At 39.5% G+C, this 19,867-nt stretch overlaps 1 protein-coding gene across 3 annotated transcripts in view; it reads right to left on the bottom strand.

Moving 5' to 3' along the window:
- thada (THADA armadillo repeat containing) overlaps positions 1 to 19,867 on the bottom strand; it is a 111,569-nt gene that overhangs the window by 65,955 nt on the left and 25,747 nt on the right. For all 3 annotated transcript variants that reach the window (XM_088086194.1, XM_088086192.1, XM_088086193.1), the window contains exons 23-27: positions 17,059 to 17,191; positions 12,214 to 12,336; positions 11,490 to 11,612; positions 10,805 to 10,896; positions 2,193 to 2,282 (exon numbers count right to left, since the gene is read on the bottom strand). In XM_088086194.1, the coding sequence (XP_087942320.1) occupies positions 2,193 to 2,282; positions 10,805 to 10,896; positions 11,490 to 11,612; positions 12,214 to 12,336; positions 17,059 to 17,191 (561 nt within the window). The remainder of the gene's footprint in view (positions 1 to 2,192; positions 2,283 to 10,804; positions 10,897 to 11,489; positions 11,613 to 12,213; positions 12,337 to 17,058; positions 17,192 to 19,867) is intronic.

The raw sequence follows: 19,867 nt of genomic DNA, 5'->3' as shown, positions 1-19,867 counted from the left end.
GTGGACAACAGCCTCGAGAGGCTTTTACTTAATTCAGATCTTGTACTGATAGAAAACATAGAACAAGAAGCTGTATTTTTTTTTAAACTAGCAAATAAAGAGGAGATTAATTTTTACTCATCAGCAATTACTTATCAATAAGATACAGAAATACAGAAACAGAAAATGTGACTGTTTTCATCTGGGTTAAGGTCAAGATCAAGTATGAACATTTGGGAGCAACTTGGGCAAAATGCTTCCAGGTTAGAATCCATCCACACATGGACGTCGTTTATTACTCATGTGGAGCATCTGATACGCAAAAGAACTTGAGCCCTGATCCAAAGCGTGGTTGGATAACAGACACTGATCCAGGATATTCTTAGCAAACTGCAGGTGCTGTTATGTCTGTTGTAGCAGTGTGAGTATGTGTAGATGCCGTATGTCAGTGGACTTGAATCACATGACTTGGACTCAAGTCACAAATTTGACTCCTTTAGACTGAGCTTGAAAAAACTGAAAAAGACTTTCAACTCAACCTCTACTTGGACAATGACCTGTGACATCCCTTAGATATGAGCATTTCTACTTGGGAATACTTGATACCTTCCCCCAAGCCCAAAGAATAAAAAGCATGCTGTTTAAAAAGTGTGCCATGAATCAGTTCATTTGCCTTCTTTAACCGAATCAACTAATTTCAACTCTTTTCTTTTCAGGCTAGTCGACACTTAATTACCCAGATTCAATTCTTTTGAACCAATCTGACAGCATCCAATCAAGTTACAAGAGAGAACCACGAAGAACTAACGTTATGTTACTGAGCACCAGTTGGAAAAAATCGGACCAAAGATAATTTACTTCGCGTATAAAAAGTACTGTATGAGGTGGTCAACAAAAAACAAATTGCAGTCTGGAAAACCTGCAGGGAGAAAATAAAAGACTGAGACGCAACAACTAATTACTTTGTTTCGACATTTGAAGTTGCACAAAAAAATGGGAAGTAAAGGCCATTGTTAACACAACCAATTCTAAGCTAACATCATCATTCTGTTGTTAAAATGGCATTACATTTGCTAAAAAGCTCATTATGACTCCAAACTCAAAGTTTAAGGCTTGGTACTTCACTTGGGGCTTGAGTGCAGTGTGGAGACTTACTTGTGACGTGCAAAGCAGTGACTTGGTCCCACCTCTGTGCACATGCATGCACAACATGCTGCCTATCTGCATGCAGATTACAGCCACTTTTTGTTCGTGTTTTGCTTCCAACTGTCTGTATGTAGGTTAGTTTGGTCACTAGCTATTCTTAATTTAAAAGCGTTTGTTTGGGAAGAGCATCTGTGGAGGAATGTTGGATTACACAGTACAACTTCACGGTTCCAAATCTCATTTCTGTAATCTTTTCATATACCGTGACCTATTTTGGGAATGCACTTGTACTCCAACTTCCACAAGACTGCCTGAAACCACTAACAGCAGCTCTCTTGCCTCTTGTCCTGCTGTGTATTGCTGCAGTATGGTGCGGTTGGTCTGTTTGGGTGGCGCGATACGCTGAGATGATGTGGGAAGTCAGACGGCTGAGATCTGGTTCCGTGGGAACTTTGTAAATGTTTTAACAAGGGTCGAAGGGAGTGAGGGGAATTGTGAAAGAGCCGGTCTCAAAGAGCATTCAATTAATTGGATCCATATTAAGATAAGGCCGCCTGGGGAGCTGCTGGACGACTCAGATGCTTTTAAAGAGGGAGTTTGGGCTGAGCTGACAAAGATAAGGCCAACGAACCTCCCCGTGGTAGAAAAACAAAACTAAATCTCGAAAGGACATTTGCTTTATTCGGTCGTAAAGTCTAATTCTTTGAGCAAATGGTCGAGATGTTGAGCAAGTGATACTTTAAAAAAAGGCCCACACGAGAAGTCAATCTAGGGCAACACTACTTGATTAGAGAAAATAGCTGAGTTCATGGTTCATGTTCCCACTTCTGTTCCCACAATCTAGTTTTAGGACTGGCGAAAAAGTTGCACGTACTTCACCTCTTCATTTCACCTCCCAGCTCAAAAGCACCACAGCTTAATCAGCTTAAGAAAACAAAAAAGCTGTCTCGAATGGCTTAAATGTTAGTAAAATTAAACCCATAATGGAATTAAGGGAGTGTGAAAAGCCACAGAGAGAGCTGAATGTGGATTGTGCATGTGTGTGGATTAAGAAAGGACCACCTCACCTTTCCACCGTGGCTGCAGCCTCCTCCAGCTGGTTCAGGAGGAACGGATAGAGAGCTGGAAAACGAGTGAAAAACTCTCGGCCGGTCATCCTGAGGAAAGATAAAGAAAGAGCATGAGTTTATTAACAGTTATAAGGCCACTTAGGTATATATCCATGAAGATAAGGATTCTCTTTTCTACATACAGAGCCACCAAGGTCCTGAAACACTTCACTTTTGAAACTCTCTCTTGAAAAAGATGTTCATGTTTTGGTACTTTGAAGGCTGTTTATGAAAGCAGTTCCATACTTAAGTTTTACAGCTTCTCAAGCTTTTTTTTCTAACTACGATGAGAGTCTACCTCAATGGCACTGGTGCTGTGAGGCTACATTTAGGCACAGTGGTAGTAAATGCTAATTTCACCAAACTTATTACAAATCATCTTGAAGGAGACATGAATGTCTGTACCATAATTCTTAATAATCCATTCAACGGTTGTCAGTACTTTCACTCACTCTGTCAACCTATTAAATCAGAGAATGGCTTTAGCCTCAGTGTACCTGGGTCAAACACTTAATGTGAGAGGGATAATTAATTTGCTGCACTGAATCCATTTAGCATAATGTCCGATATTATTTGTAACTCTTTTTTCCCAGAAAATATTGTTTTGCATTCATTTGTATTTATATGAAACCGTTTTTTTCCACATTTCTTTCTGATAAATAAGATTAGTCAAATGAAATAATCAGTAATCAGCAGTGTTGTTCTTGAGCAGATTCTGCTTTAGCACAATCAGTGCTTTTAGTATTGCATTTCCATAAAATGAGAAACTTTGGTCAAAATTGAAGCAGCAGAGGCTGAGATATCTTGACTTACAGTCCCTGGCGTAGGTCAGTTTTCAAAGACAATGAATCCTACACTTTCCGATAACTCAACATTATGGCATCTCTTAAAAATCTGTGGTCTGCGAGGACAAGCCAAGACTACTCCTCCAGAGCCACTGAAGACATTGTGCACCTGCTCTCGGACTATGTTGTCCTCCCTGAGACTTGTAAACTGAGTTTGACAACGAAAATGTGTGTCCGAGTACCACAGATTGTGAAACTTTGGTAGAATTACCAAAAAACAGACCAAACAACACTTTCTTAGAGAAATAATGTCTATAAGTAAACTACATCCAGACTATGAGGTGCAGATGAAAGCGTCTTTGTACTGCATAATCAGCTTAGTTTCATAAAAAGACTGTCCTCCTAAAAGTGAAATAAAAGTAGACTTGCTGCCTATTAGTCCTCTTAACATCCAGAAAAAAACACCGAGAGACAACCCATAAACTGAAATGTGGAATGAATGTAATCAAAAAACAAGCATAACCAGTGCCATTAGTTTTAGACAGATGCCAAAACTGCTGAAGTTTTGAGAAGCATACTGTCAGAGACAAAACGCAACACTAGAGTCTCTACAGAGTTTATAACTAATTGCCATCATGAATCAATGTCAACAGAGAGCAGAACAAAAAACCAGCACTGGTGGATTGACTTTGATACAACATGAATTTCAGCTAATTAAATTACCTAATAGCATAAACGTGACATAACAAGGAGCGGAGTCGGGGAAATGATGGCGAGAGCGCCTGTACTGATAAGACGTGATGTTGTGCCAAACACTCTGTACCAAAACAAATCCAGCCTTTATGTTTGCTTATCCTGCTACAGACAGAAATAAACAGTAGTGTGTATTCACATATACTTAACCATGTGTTGCCATCACGTGTGTTTGAGCTTATGTATTCACTCACACACAACTGTCAATAAAATGACAAGCTTTATATTTAACACTGGCGGTCTTGCTTGCTGCAACCGCCATTCAGCCTCAGGGCCAATAAAGTTTTTATTTAACTCTGCGCGTCTAAATCAAGTCCTCCTAAAGCAAAGAGGTCTGCTCCGCCAAGCACATGATCACAAGCCTGGAGACAGATCGCACACTGCTTCAGTCACGACTGCCACGGATTCTTAACTAATGCACAAAAACACACACAGTCTGGAACTGGTTCAAGTTAGCAGCAGGCACTGCCATGGTAGGACAGTGAGTCATGTGTGAACCCCTTTCAACCTGGATATGACACACTCACCTCCTATGACCCATCACACACACACACACACACACAGAAACACAGATAAAGTGTGAGCACAACTACACACTCACTGCATAAATGCAAGGAAAGAAGGGCAAAAATGATTTAAATCAGAATCTGCCCCTAAATGTGTTATGTTCACTGTTTGCATGCACAAATACAGTGTGTGTGTGTGTGTGTGTGTGTGTGTGTGTGTGTGTGTGTGAGAGAGTGTGTGTATGTGTGTGCATGCGTGCTCCCTGCCCTCCTCCACTCTCTCTAACGCGAGCCTCTCAGTCTGACAAAACTCTCCTGCCTGGAGGACAAAGGTCGTTGGTTGTGTCGGAGCAGATTAGAAGGGGTTAAAGGGGTAAGGGTCAGAAAGGAGGAGAGAGGAGGCGATGTAAATGAAAAAAGCCTGTTCATGTTTGTGAGCTCACAGCTGTGTGTGCATACAGGCTGTATTACCTTTAAAGGGACAGTTCCCCTTAAAATCAAAAATACACATTTTTCCTCTTACCTTTAGTGCTATTCATCAGTCTAGATAGTTTTGGTGTGAGTTGCCGACTGCTGGATATATCTGCAGTTAGAGATGTCTGCCTTCTTTCCAATTTAACGGAATTAGATGTCAATTGGCTTGCAACGCTCAAAATGCTAAAAAATACACTCGAAAAACTCTCTTTCCAGAAATTGGTTACTCAGGATAATAATCCACAGACCTTGTTGTGAGCAGTCTGATGTATGAGCTATCGTCTTTCTACCGAACTACACCCGCCAACCCGAAGGAAGTGCACATCTACTGCTAGCTCACCTAGCACTACAGAGCCTGCTAAGGTTACAGCTCAGCAGAGAAGGACCCCATTAATGTTTGTGTCTTGCACGAGCCTCTCATCCATAAGCAAATGCACACTTCCCTCTGCGTGGTGATACGATTTACAGGTATAGTTCAATTCAAAGAAAATAGTTCCTACATGAAAGTGCTCAGAACAAGGTCTGTAGATTATCCTGAGAAACTGAGTCATGAATTCTCGAAAGAGACATTACTGAGGATTTTTTCAAAAAGATTTTTTAGCACTTTGACCACCAAAAGGGCAAGTACCAGCAAGTTCCATTATACTGGAGAGAAGGCAGACATCTCTATGGCTGATATCGCCAACATCCGGCAACTGAGAGGAAGTATGAGAGATAATGTGCACGTTTGATTTAAGGGTGAGCTGTCTTTTTAAGGATAATGTAGACTATATGCACACACAGCTTTGGGCTAAAACACAAACAAGCTTTTTACAACTAGTGTGCACAATATGAATACAATATGTTTTCAGAATACATAGACAATACATAATAGTATAGAGATGGAGGAGGAAAGTAACCAAGTGCTTAATACTCAGGTACTTTACTTACGTACAAATTTGTGCTTTGAGTATTTGTAGTTTTTGTCACATTAATCTTGTACTTTACTGCATTTCAGAGGAAAAACGTTTTACTATTTGCATCAAACCATTTTCACAGCCGTAATTACTTTCCATATTAAAACGTCACTTAAATGAGCACCACAAGAACATATTTACCCTCTAACATCCCCAATGGCAAAGAGAAAAATGAAAAACTGAACACATTTTTTTTTGTATTAAACCCACTGCAACCACTTTAACTTTACAGTTAAAACCAGCTCCAGCTCGACCAGCTACAACAGAAAAACACAGCAGTATCAACGTTCTAATAATGTTGATACATAACAAAATATCAGTTGCAGGTCTGTACATTAACATAACTATATGTAATGCTTTTTTACGACCTTGAGAACTTCATAGGATATGTCCTTGTTTTCTTATTTAGTTATTAAAGTTAATGTAAATATAACATAAATGTGCTGAGGTAGGTTATATGTAGGAATATGATTAATTTTCTTCTAAGTGCAAGTATGAAGAAAAAGACAGTATTAGTCTCCAGTGGTAGGTTTCAGTTTCACACAGTAGAGCTTGACACATTTGGGCAAAAAAGAAATTAAAAGATGGATAAATTAGATGAGATAAAATTCTTGTTATAATAAAGATGTCACAAATTCAAATTTAAGGCTATTAAATGACTTTTAAAGCGAAACATTTAAAAAAATTGAATTGAAGACATTTGCAGACTCTTCAAGGACCTGCAGATGCCCTGCAATAGTGTTGTGCTTTTACAGCAGGATTTGGAATGCAGGACTTTTACTTGGACCACGATGTGTAGTGGATTGCAGTGTTGTGTTGTTTTGGTTATTTTGCTCAAGAAAAAGATCGGACACTTTATACACCGCTGTAATAAGTTATATAAGCAATCCTGCTGAGGTGTCTTTGAGCAAAGTCACTCTCTGAAGAGAAACATTTACTGCCATGCTCACAGGCCCCATTTGTTTAAACTTAAAAAGACTGACGATTTGAAGACGCTCCAGAAAGGTCAGACAAGGCTGTTTGGCAAAATGTTGATCTTTTTATGATGAAATAAATGTATCAGAGTTTTGAGAGTGCAGCTTTTCCATTCTGGTCTTTTCTCCAAACCACCTAAGTAACATTAATATGGACAGTTTTGCATGAACGAACACATGTAGTGCCAAGTGAGGAGTTGACGCAGGCTGGAGATAACTGGAGGCGTTTGGTTGGAATGCAGAGAGCAATCTTCTTTCTGTTGGCTTTGTTTACAGTTGCATCTATCTCAGCAACGATATCAGATCAACGTCAACGCACGGTCACGGAGCGGAGAAGCCCGAGCTCAGTGGAGCGACCATCCACAAGCAAACATTATGTCTGGATTCGAGTAACTATGTAAAATACACAGCCGAAATTCCCACAGACAGCAGAAGAAGCTCAGTCTTTCCAAACACACAAATACAAGCAACACTGTAAATAAACAGGTTTGTGTTCGAGGGAACTGTGTTTATGCTCCGGCTTCAGTGGACCAAGGGGCCCATACAAACGCGCAGCCAAATATTAGAGTGGACAAGCTGTCACAATGCATTTTCTGCTGCCAGAGATCACAACCGTAAAATCATGGTAATAATACAGACCAGACATACAACAGACTGCAGAAAAGACACAATTAGAAATGAGTTGCAGCTTTCTCGCTCACATTCACTAACTGCTGTATTTCAGGTCAATACAACAAGATTTACTGCCATGACAACTGACATACTACAAGAGCGCTACTGGAACAGAAAAGTGATTATTACTAAACTAAAAATATTTAAAAGTAAGCATGTATAAGCAATGTGAAGAATATATAGGAAAATATAAGTTCAAATGCTACTTTTCTTTTTGTCATTAATCACAGCCCTGTGCATATAAAAATAATCCCACGCAGTAATAATAAGAAAGAAAGCAGCAGACAGAGAGGAGGGGGAGACAAATGAGTGCTACACAAAGCGAGGGAGAGCAGACTGAAAACACAAGTGAAAACAGACCAGATAAACAGGAGCAGCCTTGGCTGGTTTAGAGTATTCAGAGGCCTTCAGAAAAGCAGCCAATAGAAATACAGTAAAGGGAACCAGACAGAGCTTCCTGGAACAGGGCCCGAGTCCTGTGAAACTTTACCCCGGATTATCTGTGGGTTAACAAATCACCTCTGGGCTTAATACAGACCTCAATACAACTATCATATTCAACCAAACGGTACATTATTGCTCATTTTTCTTTTAATAAGCTCTGAATTCTGGAGGTAAATGGACCTGTATGGTGCTTCTTTAGTCGTTCCAACATTCATAGTGCTTTCACCCCACGAGTCACATTCACTGGTGTGTGAGGCTACCATACAAGGTGCCACCTGTAGTTCTCGGTGTTTTTTAATCATTCAGAGACATGGACAACCCAGTGGAACAGCCATCAGGAGCAATTTGGGGATTGTTTCAGGGGTTTAGGCTTCCAAATTTAGCACTGGATATTTTATATAAATTTATCAGTAGGCAAAATGGTGATAGGAACACCAGGGGCACAGCAAGCAGCAATTGTAAAATCGCACGTCGTAAGACCTCCTTGGGGCAGTCAGTTTTTTTCCATAAGAGGCTCTAAAATGTGTAACACGTTGCCAACCAAAATAAAATGAACACAAGATATTAAGATTTTTTAAACAAAAGTGTTAAAGGTTGGCTGTAGCAAAATAAGAGATGTGAGCATTTTTTAATATCTTATAATGTCTTACAGTTGTAAGTGCATGTAATATTTGTATCTTTTTTTTTTTTTTACTGAAACTGTATGATGCAATGCTATGTAATCGTGATGTATATATTAACCTTTTTTGTCTTCTTTTTACCATAACTTTCATTGTATGCAAGCTATTGTATGTAACCATAATAACTTCTTTTTTCTTTTTTCACTTCTATGAAGTTCAATGTGTCACATCGTGTGGAAACCACATTTCTTGAGTAATACAGAATAGAGAAACTAAGAAAAAAAATTATTCCACTCTGTGCATCTCTGAGGGGAAAATGTTTCTTCTGCAGCATCAGATATTTTCCTGTGATTATATCATCCTGTGGAACCTGTTGCAGCACCCAATTTGTTCAATTCCACTTATCCTGCAACTAAGGTAGATACAACAAATCATACAAATATATGTGGAAAGAACACTTGACCTAGATCAGCTATCGTCTTCATAATCAAGATTTCAAAATACTTGGATGGTCGTTTGACATGGCATAATTTACGACTCTTTTCCAGAAACAATCCACAATTTTTCACACCATCCTTGACAGCAAAACAGGTCTAACAACCGATAATCTTCCATCTAAAACTGAAACAGTTAAAACCTCTTGACAGATTCCTCATTTGCACGACTCAACCTCATTTTTGAGTATGTGGCAGCTGCATTTTATCCACCACAATAAGATATGCACCGACAGAGCTCCTCGAACTAAATGATTATTGGCGTGACAGAGGGAACATTTTGGATCTGTGGATTTAGTGGCTTTTGGATTTATAAGTTTGTGGTAATCTTAGAGTTCTGCCCTGAAAAAAACAGTCAGGATATCACCACCAGTTTTTGCTGATTTTGACTATGGAATTTTAAATGATTTTTTTTTACCTAAATTAAAAAAAAAAAAAAAATGAAACTGGTAGAAAGTGGGTCCTGTCTATAAATTTTTCTGGCTGACACACATTAGGATGACCCTGTTTAAATAGCTACCAGAGGGCATGTCTGTTTTAACCCTTTAACACCTGGATTGACATCGGTTTTCTTGGGATGCATTCATAAGCCCAAGAAAAGTCTTATAAATTGAAAGAAAGAAGAGTTTAAAAAAAAGTGACAAGAAAATGCCCCCAAAATGTGTTTGTGGGTGTAGGGGGATAATTATATATTACTCTACTCCAAGAAAATCATCTTAAACTGTCATGCAAAGAGTACTATTGTATTCCGGAGGATATTGTTCACATTTGTGTCGTCTGTGAACATTTCTTGTCCCAATAAAACCAGAAACATGTTGCTGTGTTGACCCTATCAATTGTAGCCCGCAACTGTGAATCCAGCTCTGATACATTGTATTTTTTCATTCATTCCTTCGGATGTTCCAAGGTTGTTGTTTTTTTTATATATATATATATATATATATATATACGTTATTCAGCCTAATAATAACAATAAGTTATGTGAGTTTTAGTTTTATTTTCCAGTGTAGGACTTTCCTTCCTCTTTGCCTTCAGTGTCCTTCCCTTATTGCTGTTAAAGCAGCAGTGGAGACCTGCATCTCCACCAGCAATGATCAGCAATGGGTTTAAGGTAGAGTGAAAGCTGCATTTGAGCCAGACTGGTGTTACAACAGTGTCCCCCTGTGGTGTAAACTAACCACTGTTTATACAAATGCTTCTTTTATCTTGGTTTTAACCAGTGGTGAAAGTATTCAGATCTCTTACTTCAGTAAAAGTACTAGTACCACACTGTGAAAGTATTCCACTGCATCAAAAGTATGGCATTTAAAACCTTACTTTATTAAAAGTATGTGAGCATGATCAGTAAATGTTCTTAAAGTATGAAAATATAATGCTCATTGTGCAGTAAAATGTTTCCTGATGTGTTTAACTATTCTATCAGATGTCTTTAGATTAATATTTATCTCTGCATTAATAGGTATGTGTCACTGCTGTAGATGTTTCAGTTTATGCTCATTTGATCTCCTTTATATAATGTTGGGTAGTGTCTTCTAAAGAAATACATCATATTCTGTAAGATCATATGCTTGCAGTGTGGCTGTCCTGTGAGAATCAGGCATCTCTTAAGAGTTTTCACCAGAAAAACAGCACTGTTTTAAAATGACATGCATTCTTACATGAGTGGAATTAGTTCAAGCCACTGATGGAGTGTCCCTTCTTTGAAGCTATTAAATGAGGACCAAATTTGCTTGTTGCCAAGATCTTTTTTGCACCAATAAATCATGATTTTTGGAGTTCTCTGCACACACATGACTGATAATCACTGACTTGTTGCATCTCATTCTGCACTGATACACATGACTTTGAACCTGAACTGGTAGAGGAGTGTTTGAGAGGGAGAAGCAGCAGACCTGTTCTTTTTCGAGTGCTCATCCTTCCCCTTCTTCACCCCAAAGATCCTTGTGATCAGAGTGCTGAAGAGAAGAGTGGAGGAGTTCCTCACCTGGGAAATAAAATGAAAACAAAAGGAAGGAAGAAAGACGACAAAGAAAGAGTGTGCAAATAAGTATATGCGTCTAATTGTTTCCCTGTATTCCCTCACTAACATAAAACATTTTTGGTAGAGACGCCTTCATAAAGTGGTAGAAAACAGGTTTATTTCAACAGTGTCTGATTTACTAAACAACGAACTTGTAACTCAAAAAAGGTATGTGCTGCAATACAAATGTTAAGAACTAATCACTAAATTCATGGCAAACCCATTTTTAGTCATTTAGTGCAATAACACTAAGATGGCATTGTAGCTGCATTAACTTTCCCTTTTTAACAAGTTACTATTACAATTCATTATTTTTTTAATTTTTATTATGCATCACTGATCTCACATCCCCTCTGCAGTACGTCAAATTCCCCCTAGGGGTAAGTGTACCCTGTTTGAGAGTCACTGATCTAGTCTACCTTCATTCCGATAAATGCGGTGCTCAAATATTAAAAATACGTCCCTGGAGAGGTGCTAAAATGTTAACTGGGGACGATGGGTGCATGTTAATCAGTCTAAACTCAAAAAACAGACACAAACACAAAGTGGAGACTCACCGCCCAAACAGGAGAGGTGAAGCCGAGCACAGCAGCCTGCATTCCATCTGAGACAAAGGGGATGATGTTTTCCCCCAGACGAGTGTCCCTGTACAGAGCCCTGAGGATGTTCAGAGCATGGACCTACAGGGGAGGTAAACAGATGAATTACAATACATTGAGAATTCATGACATCACAATTCACACACTGATTAAGACAACAATCTGCTCTTGAAAAACATGAACAAGATCACTCAAAAAGTGTTTGAGAACACTGTTTGTCAAAAGGTCTTCACAGCTGGTGTGCCGAAAAACTGACTTCTATTACTATTTGAAACGCCAGAAAGATTTTTTTTTTCAAATTACATGAGCTTCAAAAAATGTCTAACATCCTGCTTAGACAAACTTACCAGCAAGCAGCAGCAAAAGTGCAGTAACGTGTGGCTGCTGTCTCCTCAGTGCCATCCACCATCATGATGGGTATGATGATGGTTGTTTCATTGATCAATAGTACACTTACTGCCTATATCCTTAAAAACCCCATTAGATTTGATTTCTAACCTGGATTTTATTGTGACAACAGGAGAGTCAAAATGTATTAGGGATGAGAAGTAAAATGCCTTAAAACATCAATTATGGCAGCACAAATGCTATTTTAGTGCATTCAGGAAACAGCTCTCCCAGGTAAGATCTGACTACATAAAGGACTCATGCACAAAGCTTCTTCAGTACCGGGTGGACAAACCTGCGGGACGGTGGAGCTGTCAGTGTTCCTGTCAGCAGATGGCATGGCCAAAGCGATCAGTTCTCTCATGGTCATTTTCAACAGGCTGCAACTGGACGACTTGGGCTCAGAGGAGAGCAGAGCCTGTGGGAGTAAATTGAAAAAAACATCAAAACAAATCTGACATGCAGCAAGGAGAAAAAGAGTCACAAAACAGGTCCGTGTGTTTAAAGCACACGTTTTAAAGATGCTACTGTTATTACTGTGTCTTCACTTGATTTTGTTTATGAGCACTCCATGTTGTTTGCTTCATTGCATGATTGAGATGTTGTCTGTTTATTCTGGGCATTCCTCTAACTTGTTAAAATCTATTGCCTCAGTACCCATAATGCAATTCAACTGCTGACAGCTCGGTCAGAGAAATGGGCGATTAAGATTTTTTTTAATTTTCAAACTTGTAGTCTACAGCTCCAACCAACGTTGCCTCAAATGATGTCATTTTAGGCAGCGGTTGGGGCCAAGATGGGTTGGGTTTTTTGGTTTTTTTTGTTCTTGTCTTTGTCCCTTTTCAGTAATGAGAAGGCTGTTTAGCTTACTTCTGACATGCAACAGTATGTGTAATAGACATATGTAGCAAAGTCTGTACAGTCCTGGATTCCTTGAAATACAGACATTCATATTATAAGAATATGTACATTTGCTGCCTTTCTCAGTATATAGGTCAGAAATATACTTCCTAATGAGTTCATTTGTAGCACAAAGATTTTTGCTTTTGCAGGCAAATGGCACTCCCACGCTAAAAATGTCTTGTCTTTAAACTTATTGTAATAATGCAATGTTATTCATCTTCAAAAGAAGTCAGAAAGCTGTTATGAACAAAGTAAGAAAAGTACACCTACTGCGTGTCATCTAGACTTTGTTAACAGCCCTTTACATAAAACTGTATGGTGTACAATTTAGCAAAGACATAACAGAGAACACCAAATGAGAAAAAGTTATTTAAATTTTCATGCATTTTGCAATCAAAAGTATTTCACAGGCCATCGCAGGGTGTCCCTGGGAACACCTGAGGGTTTGACTAATACCTGGAAAAACCATTACCATCCCATAAAGTTTTCATGAATTGGAAACACTGTCCACTGCTCCAGTAAATAGGACGAACCTTAGACTTGGCGACTGGAGACGTTTCTAGTCCACTCGGCTCATAAAACCCTCTGGCTGAGCTTTTAGCCAGAAAGCTAACATCATGCTAGCAAGATTTAAAGTCGATTAGATTGCGTATGGTTATAAATAAATATATACATGAAGTAAAATTGTAGCAGCAGACCTCTACAGTATACTTTATTATGCCCATCAGTGTACACAGTGGTATTTTATTATATTAAGACTATAGGAGCTATAAGATTACATAAATTTGCCCATACTGATAACTGAATGACATCATATGTTGGTGCCAGGAATGGGAGTTGGGAATGTGGGAGTGAGGAGGTGACAGCAATTGGCTGCTGTGTGAGGAAGGAGTTATCTTACTGTGGGAGCTGATGGGAGCCAGCTGTGTGTCTGGCCTGGGTTAACGGTTAAGAATTAGGCCTAGGAGGGATGGAGAGATGGAGGATGGAGGTAGGGAGGAGGAGGGGGAGGAGGAGGCACAGTCTGGCTCTTATGAACTCTTGGGGGGTTAGGGTGGAGGAAGGTTAAGAGGAAGAGGAGGGCTAGCCCCGTGTCTGTGAAGTCTGTCCCAGGTGGATCCAGAGCAGTGTGAGGCGAGCGCAGGAGCCAGCCTTCCCGGATCTGACTCTGTCTTTCTGTGTGAAAGAATGCAGCCAGAGCTCTGCCAAGGTGTCAACTTCTGCTTCTCCCCAGACTTCCTCTTTTTTGCTTCCTTTTTCTACTTTATCTCATCTCGTCTGTCTGCCTTCATCCTCATCTTAAGGCATCCATATGTGTTTTCTATTACGCTCTGTTCTGCTTTACTTCTCTCCTTCTCTTCTCTTTACTATATCTTCACCTTTCGCTGTTATATCTTTTATTTGGAAAGGCAATTTCAGCTGCACAACAGGGATGCTCACAGCAGATTATTCCCAAAATGCCACATAAATAATCAGAGCTGAGCACGATGCTGCCATGAAAGCATGTTTCATAAAGTCAAAGTCAGAACACTTGAAAACCTGGAACTATTTTACTCATCAAAATTAAAAATCAAATCTGGCTAAATTCAGCCTGGCATACAAACGCATAAAAACAGAACAGAGTTAATGATGTCAGCAGTGCAGCCATGCGCCTCGTACCCAAAACCACAAGAAAGAGCAGCCCTGCTCTGAAATGACTGCTATGATAAAACATGAACTCTGTCATGTCTCGTTTTAATATCAGTAATCAGAGGAAGTGGGCAGGCAAGCTGCAGCTGAACAAAACAGTGACGCTGGTTAGTCACTGATTACAACACATTGTTAGAGGTGTGCAGGACTGGTGACTGTCAGGGTCAACCAGAGGACAATGTGTGTGCATGTGTGTGTGTGTGTGTTATGAGTCTGTATGTGTGCCACTGAGAAAAAAGGCAGATGGATTAAGAAACTCAGTGTTCTTCCAGCATGAGTGCTCCAGTGGCATGCCAAGAACTGCTGATTGCACTACTTTTAGGAGTAAACAGGAACACAAAACACAGACACACACAGACACACACACACACACACACACACACACACACACAGACACGATTTCTATGACTAACACTCTGACAGTTGTCCAACATTCATTCACAAACCATAACCTTCGCCAATTCCACGCAACACATTCCATATCAAAACATTTTTAGTTTGACTAAATTTTAACCTCAGCTGTCACATGCCCTCGTGTTACAGTACAGACTGAATTCATTTGTTTTGTCAATTGGTCCTTACTTCTGATCCTCAGAACTCTGCTAATGCAGTCACACATTTTGACTGACTTAAATCCAGCAAATTACAGCATCGTGTACATAAAGATCCAAAAAAAAATTCTGTTTTGCCGCATTGAACGTTTAGCATCAGTTATGATTGTGGAAAAATCTCCACATACAAATAAAGCAATGACCCAAAAATTGGAAGAAAAATCCCAAACTGCCTCAAACACCACAAAAGATCACAAACAACAACAAAGGATCACTGTGTCCAGAGAGGATTAGATTTAGTAACAATGGGTAAACCAATGTGACCGTCACTCCACCACACACACACACACACAAGGAACTAAATCAGAGGAATGTGCTGTTTAGTGACAAAAGTCTGCATCTTCTTCCTTCCTTCTCAGTTGTTTGCTTATGTAAAAGAAAGAAAAGAAAAAAACACTTCTGTTGCGAACGGGCTGCTAACTACGGTGGCTGACACAAAAACACAGAAGGCCCTATCTATAGCCAGTGTTGGTTTGTCCATTCTGGGCTACTGTAGAAACATGGCGGTGCAATATGGCGATTTAGGTTGTCAAGTACTCACTCCCTGTGTAGACATAAAGGGTTCCGTCTAAGGTAACAAAAACACACCGATTCTTAGGTAATTATAAACAAATAAACCCATATTACAATACATTATTTTACTTTTCTGCAAATATATCCCCATAAATCCTACACACTGGACCTTAAAGTCCTGCGTCAAGACTAGTGCCATTTTTAAACTTCTTAGCCATGGACTGAACAAAAGCAGTGAATTCAGGCACCATGACACCGATCATTGGTGTTTGGACGATAGTTTGAAGCCTTGAGATTGGCATTTCGACCGTTGCCATCTTGGATTTTTGGAGCTTGGAGTGACCATTTATTTAGTTTTAGTGAGAGCGTGGAGCTGTTTAGGAGCGAGACACATTGCTACACCTCGATTCTGACTGAAAGGTCGGCGTGGTTGCGACTCTCATCACAAGATATCCACACCCAGAAGCATACCCCGCTTTATGGTCCATTTTTACCCTATAGCCTCATTCCCACTGCACAAAAAACCTGCTGACACCTGCTAATATCTGGCTTTTTAATGCAATGGCAATGTGTACGACCAACTTTCGCACCCGGGTCAAATGACTCTGCAGTGGAAACGGGTATTTACCTCTGGCTCTGATTAGCATTGATGGGAACACAAAACCCTCGGGTGAACGTATTAATTCAGCTCCTTAACTGGCGAGATGCAATGACAGGCCGTCACTAATTACTGCACCTCTCATCCTAAGCAGCGCTAAAACATTGTTCCAGATTAGTCTGTGTTGAGTTTGAAAGAAAGACTGAATAAGTAAGAGATATATAAAGAGGTATAACCACTGTTAAGTTTCCACAGACCTCTGTCCCTGCTGCTGTCTACTGTTTACCTGTTCTCTTGCCTGTCCATGATGTTGCACCGACACACAAACAAAACAACCCGCACACATAGACACTAGCTGACAGAAAGGCAGACTTGTCTGCTGCAGCGCTTTTTACAGGCCTGCTGCTGGCAGTGGAAATGCAGTCTATCACCTTTAATTAGCGGGTTTACCCATGCCTCAAAAAACTGCATGCGTGCACTAAATTGGTCGGAAAGGGGTATGAATGGAACCATGACTTACAAAATGATCATTGTGCTGTATTGAGGAAGACTTAAACCTAGCATTTAACACCATACATACATTATGAAAATGTTTATTGAAATAATAAATCAAGTGAGACATTGGGTCATTTTCTCAAAGATTTCTAAACATCAGACTTCATTTTGCAAACTGTGGAGTCGCCCCCTGCTGGCCATTAGAAAGAGTGAAGGCACTTCAACATTGGTTTCACTTTTCAGACCGCGTAGGCCATGTCCATTTCTTTTATATTGTCTATGTTCTTTGCCCAAGTATGATGTTTAAATATCAAAAACCATGCTTACACACCTGGATGTAGAAAGGTATTCCAGCGCTGCGTCGTGTGGCACACAGCTTGGACGATGGATCACTGGATTTGACCTCCTCCAGAACCTCAGAAAGCCAGCGGGCCGGAAGCTGCTGCAGGGCCTGACTTCCACTCCTTACACACACATGTACACAAGCAGATATATTTAAGTAACACTGGTCTAGAATCCTTTGAGATTCTCTTTTTGAGTTAGTAATTGTCACCATATTTAATCAAAAAAGTTTTTTCAAAAAATATTACATCAGATAAATTTCCATGAAGTTACACGTGGATTCAAGTCACATATCCACTTATTAAACTTCATTTTTAAATATTTCTCTAACTATGTATTTACCACATTTGAAAACAAGGCAGCTAAAATTATTTTTTTTTTATGAAAGTCAACCTTAGTCTTTGTTGTTTTTGATAACTGCTAGGGTTGCAGCGGTATACCAGTCTCGAGGTATACTGTGGTATGAAAATTGACTGTTACCATACCATAAACATTTGCTTATCTATGGTATTGAAAGAAAATGTGCTTGAATGGAGAATTTCTCATTTATTTTAATTATTTTAATGTTATACTTCCACTTAAAGAAATGGTTTCAAGTTTCCATTATAGGACTTAAACAACTGTTCAACCTAAATAAAAAAAAACAAAAAAAAACTTCTGTTTTAATTCTTTGAAGGGTCATTGTGACTGACGATATTATTATTTTGATACCATGATACCTTGAGACTGGGATATTTTCTGATGCAGTTATTGTACCATGAAAATTTCATACTGTTGCAACCCTAATAACCGCTAATAAATAAAACTATTTGTAAATGAGCAGGCAGAAATGACTTATGGCAAGTAGATTTCTGACCCAATTTTCTGAAAAAAATAAAATAAACCCAGAGCTGCAAGTCATTTTTAATATTTGTTTAAATCTACTTTGTCAAGCAGATGGATCTAAAAGCAGGTTTCCATAAAAAGTGTTCCATTAAATGATAGTTCAGAAAGTGTCAGATGAATTATGAATCACACCGCAATGTACTTGATCAGCTTTCAAGTGCTCTGAATCATTGGTTCCACAGAAAAATCATCACCATTCACCTCATTCACTGTACAGATGTAATTGCTCTTAAGTCACATCCAACAACCAGCAATGTATCATTTTGCTTTGCTTAAGACACGTGGCTCCATTGGTCTTATGCGTACATAATAGTCAAAAGTGGGTGATATCAAGGAAACTCCCGCTCTAAACTTTGTGATGCATTTACATGGTTATTCTGTGGCATCTGGTACTCAGAGCGTTTAAAGACAATGTCTAAGAATATGATGTGAAGCAGGTCTGGCAAACACACGCCCACAAGCAACAGCTCTGCCCTGTTCTGTAAGAAGCAGCTGTTTAACAAGAGCCGGTGGAGCGGAGAGAACAAATTAAAACAATCCAATGTGGAGGACAGAGCGAGGGCGTCGCTCTGCCACACACACACACTCCAGTGTGCTTCATCACACACACTCCAGGGTCGCCACATAGCCTCACTGACTCACACATGCCGTGAGGTATACACTGTGAACCAGCGATTTCCAACAGGGGGTACTTGGACCACAGGGAGTATTTCTGTGAAATAACTGATCTAATTAAAAAAAAGAAAAGTAAAACTAGTGAGTAAGTGAGCAGCAAGTTGAAAGAGTAAGCAAAAAGTAATTGAAATAGTTTGCTAAAAGAATGGCTAAATGGGTCAGCCTCTGCCACTCTTGTTCAGACTGCCAGCACAAATCCATTTTTTGGCATATCCAGAACATATCCAGTTTGATTTCAGAAAGTCTGGATAACAAAAAAACCACATGAAATGCTATTTTTGCATATCGCATCCAAACCACATTTGGAGGCGAATTAGAATATAACTCAAATCGTATTTTTAGAGATGCATCTCAGTCCAGACGCACGGCCCTCTCAAATCTGATTTCAAAGTGTCTTTTAGCGTCACTCGCAACACAACTTTCATCAACAAAATCCAGAGTGACGGGAATATACACAATGTATGCTAGCCAGCTCTATAGCTGAGTTTGTCTGTTGCAACATGTCACTACCTGATCCGAATCAGATTTTTTTTCCGAAAATATCGTCTTATTCCCATTCAAGTCAGCTGAGCGCTAAGACGGAGGTAGCAGAAGTGTGTGTCTGTATGGGCTCAGTGATGCGGAAACAGCCCCGATCATACAAGTTATTTTACATGTGGCAGTTGAACATTTTTGGTGTTATGCCTGACTGAGCAACTTTCCTAGGAATAAATGGGGTCCCACCTCCAGCTTGGTATCAAATTCTCTTTATACATCTATGGGGCAAAATGACAGACCTCCATTTGTGATGCTTTGGCGTTGCATCACTGGAGTAGCTACAGATACTGAGGCCTACGTCATTAACACAGCAACACATGCAGATAGGTTAGCGAAGTCTGGAAATACAAATCCAATCAGATCATTTGCAAATAAGTGTGGACAGTCTGTGTTCAAGATCTAATTGTATGAAGTCATTAATTGTTATGCAGTTTAAAATCAATTTAAATGAACACATTTGAAAGATGATGGGTGTTGTTGATAGAGGGGTGCTTGAGTTCATCTGACAGGGCTGTGGAGTCAAATTTGACAAAACACGTTGGGAAACACTGCTGTAAACAACTGCAGCTATGAATGCACATGTATAATCGGGGGAACTCAGTTACTGAGAAACTTAACAAGAGAAAGTGAAGAGAGATGGAAAAGAAAAATAAAAATTCAGACAAAATGTGGAAAAGTCAAGAGAGACGCAGAGACACAGC

Source organism: Plectropomus leopardus, chromosome 13 (assembly GCF_026936395.1).
Source record: "Plectropomus leopardus strain MGB_pleo_1.0 chromosome 13, ASM2693639v1, whole genome shotgun sequence".
Taxonomy (NCBI): Eukaryota; Metazoa; Chordata; class Actinopteri; order Perciformes; family Serranidae; genus Plectropomus; species Plectropomus leopardus.
The sequence above is the reverse complement of the archived record's forward strand: the minus strand, read 5'-3'. Positions and strand labels throughout refer to the sequence as shown.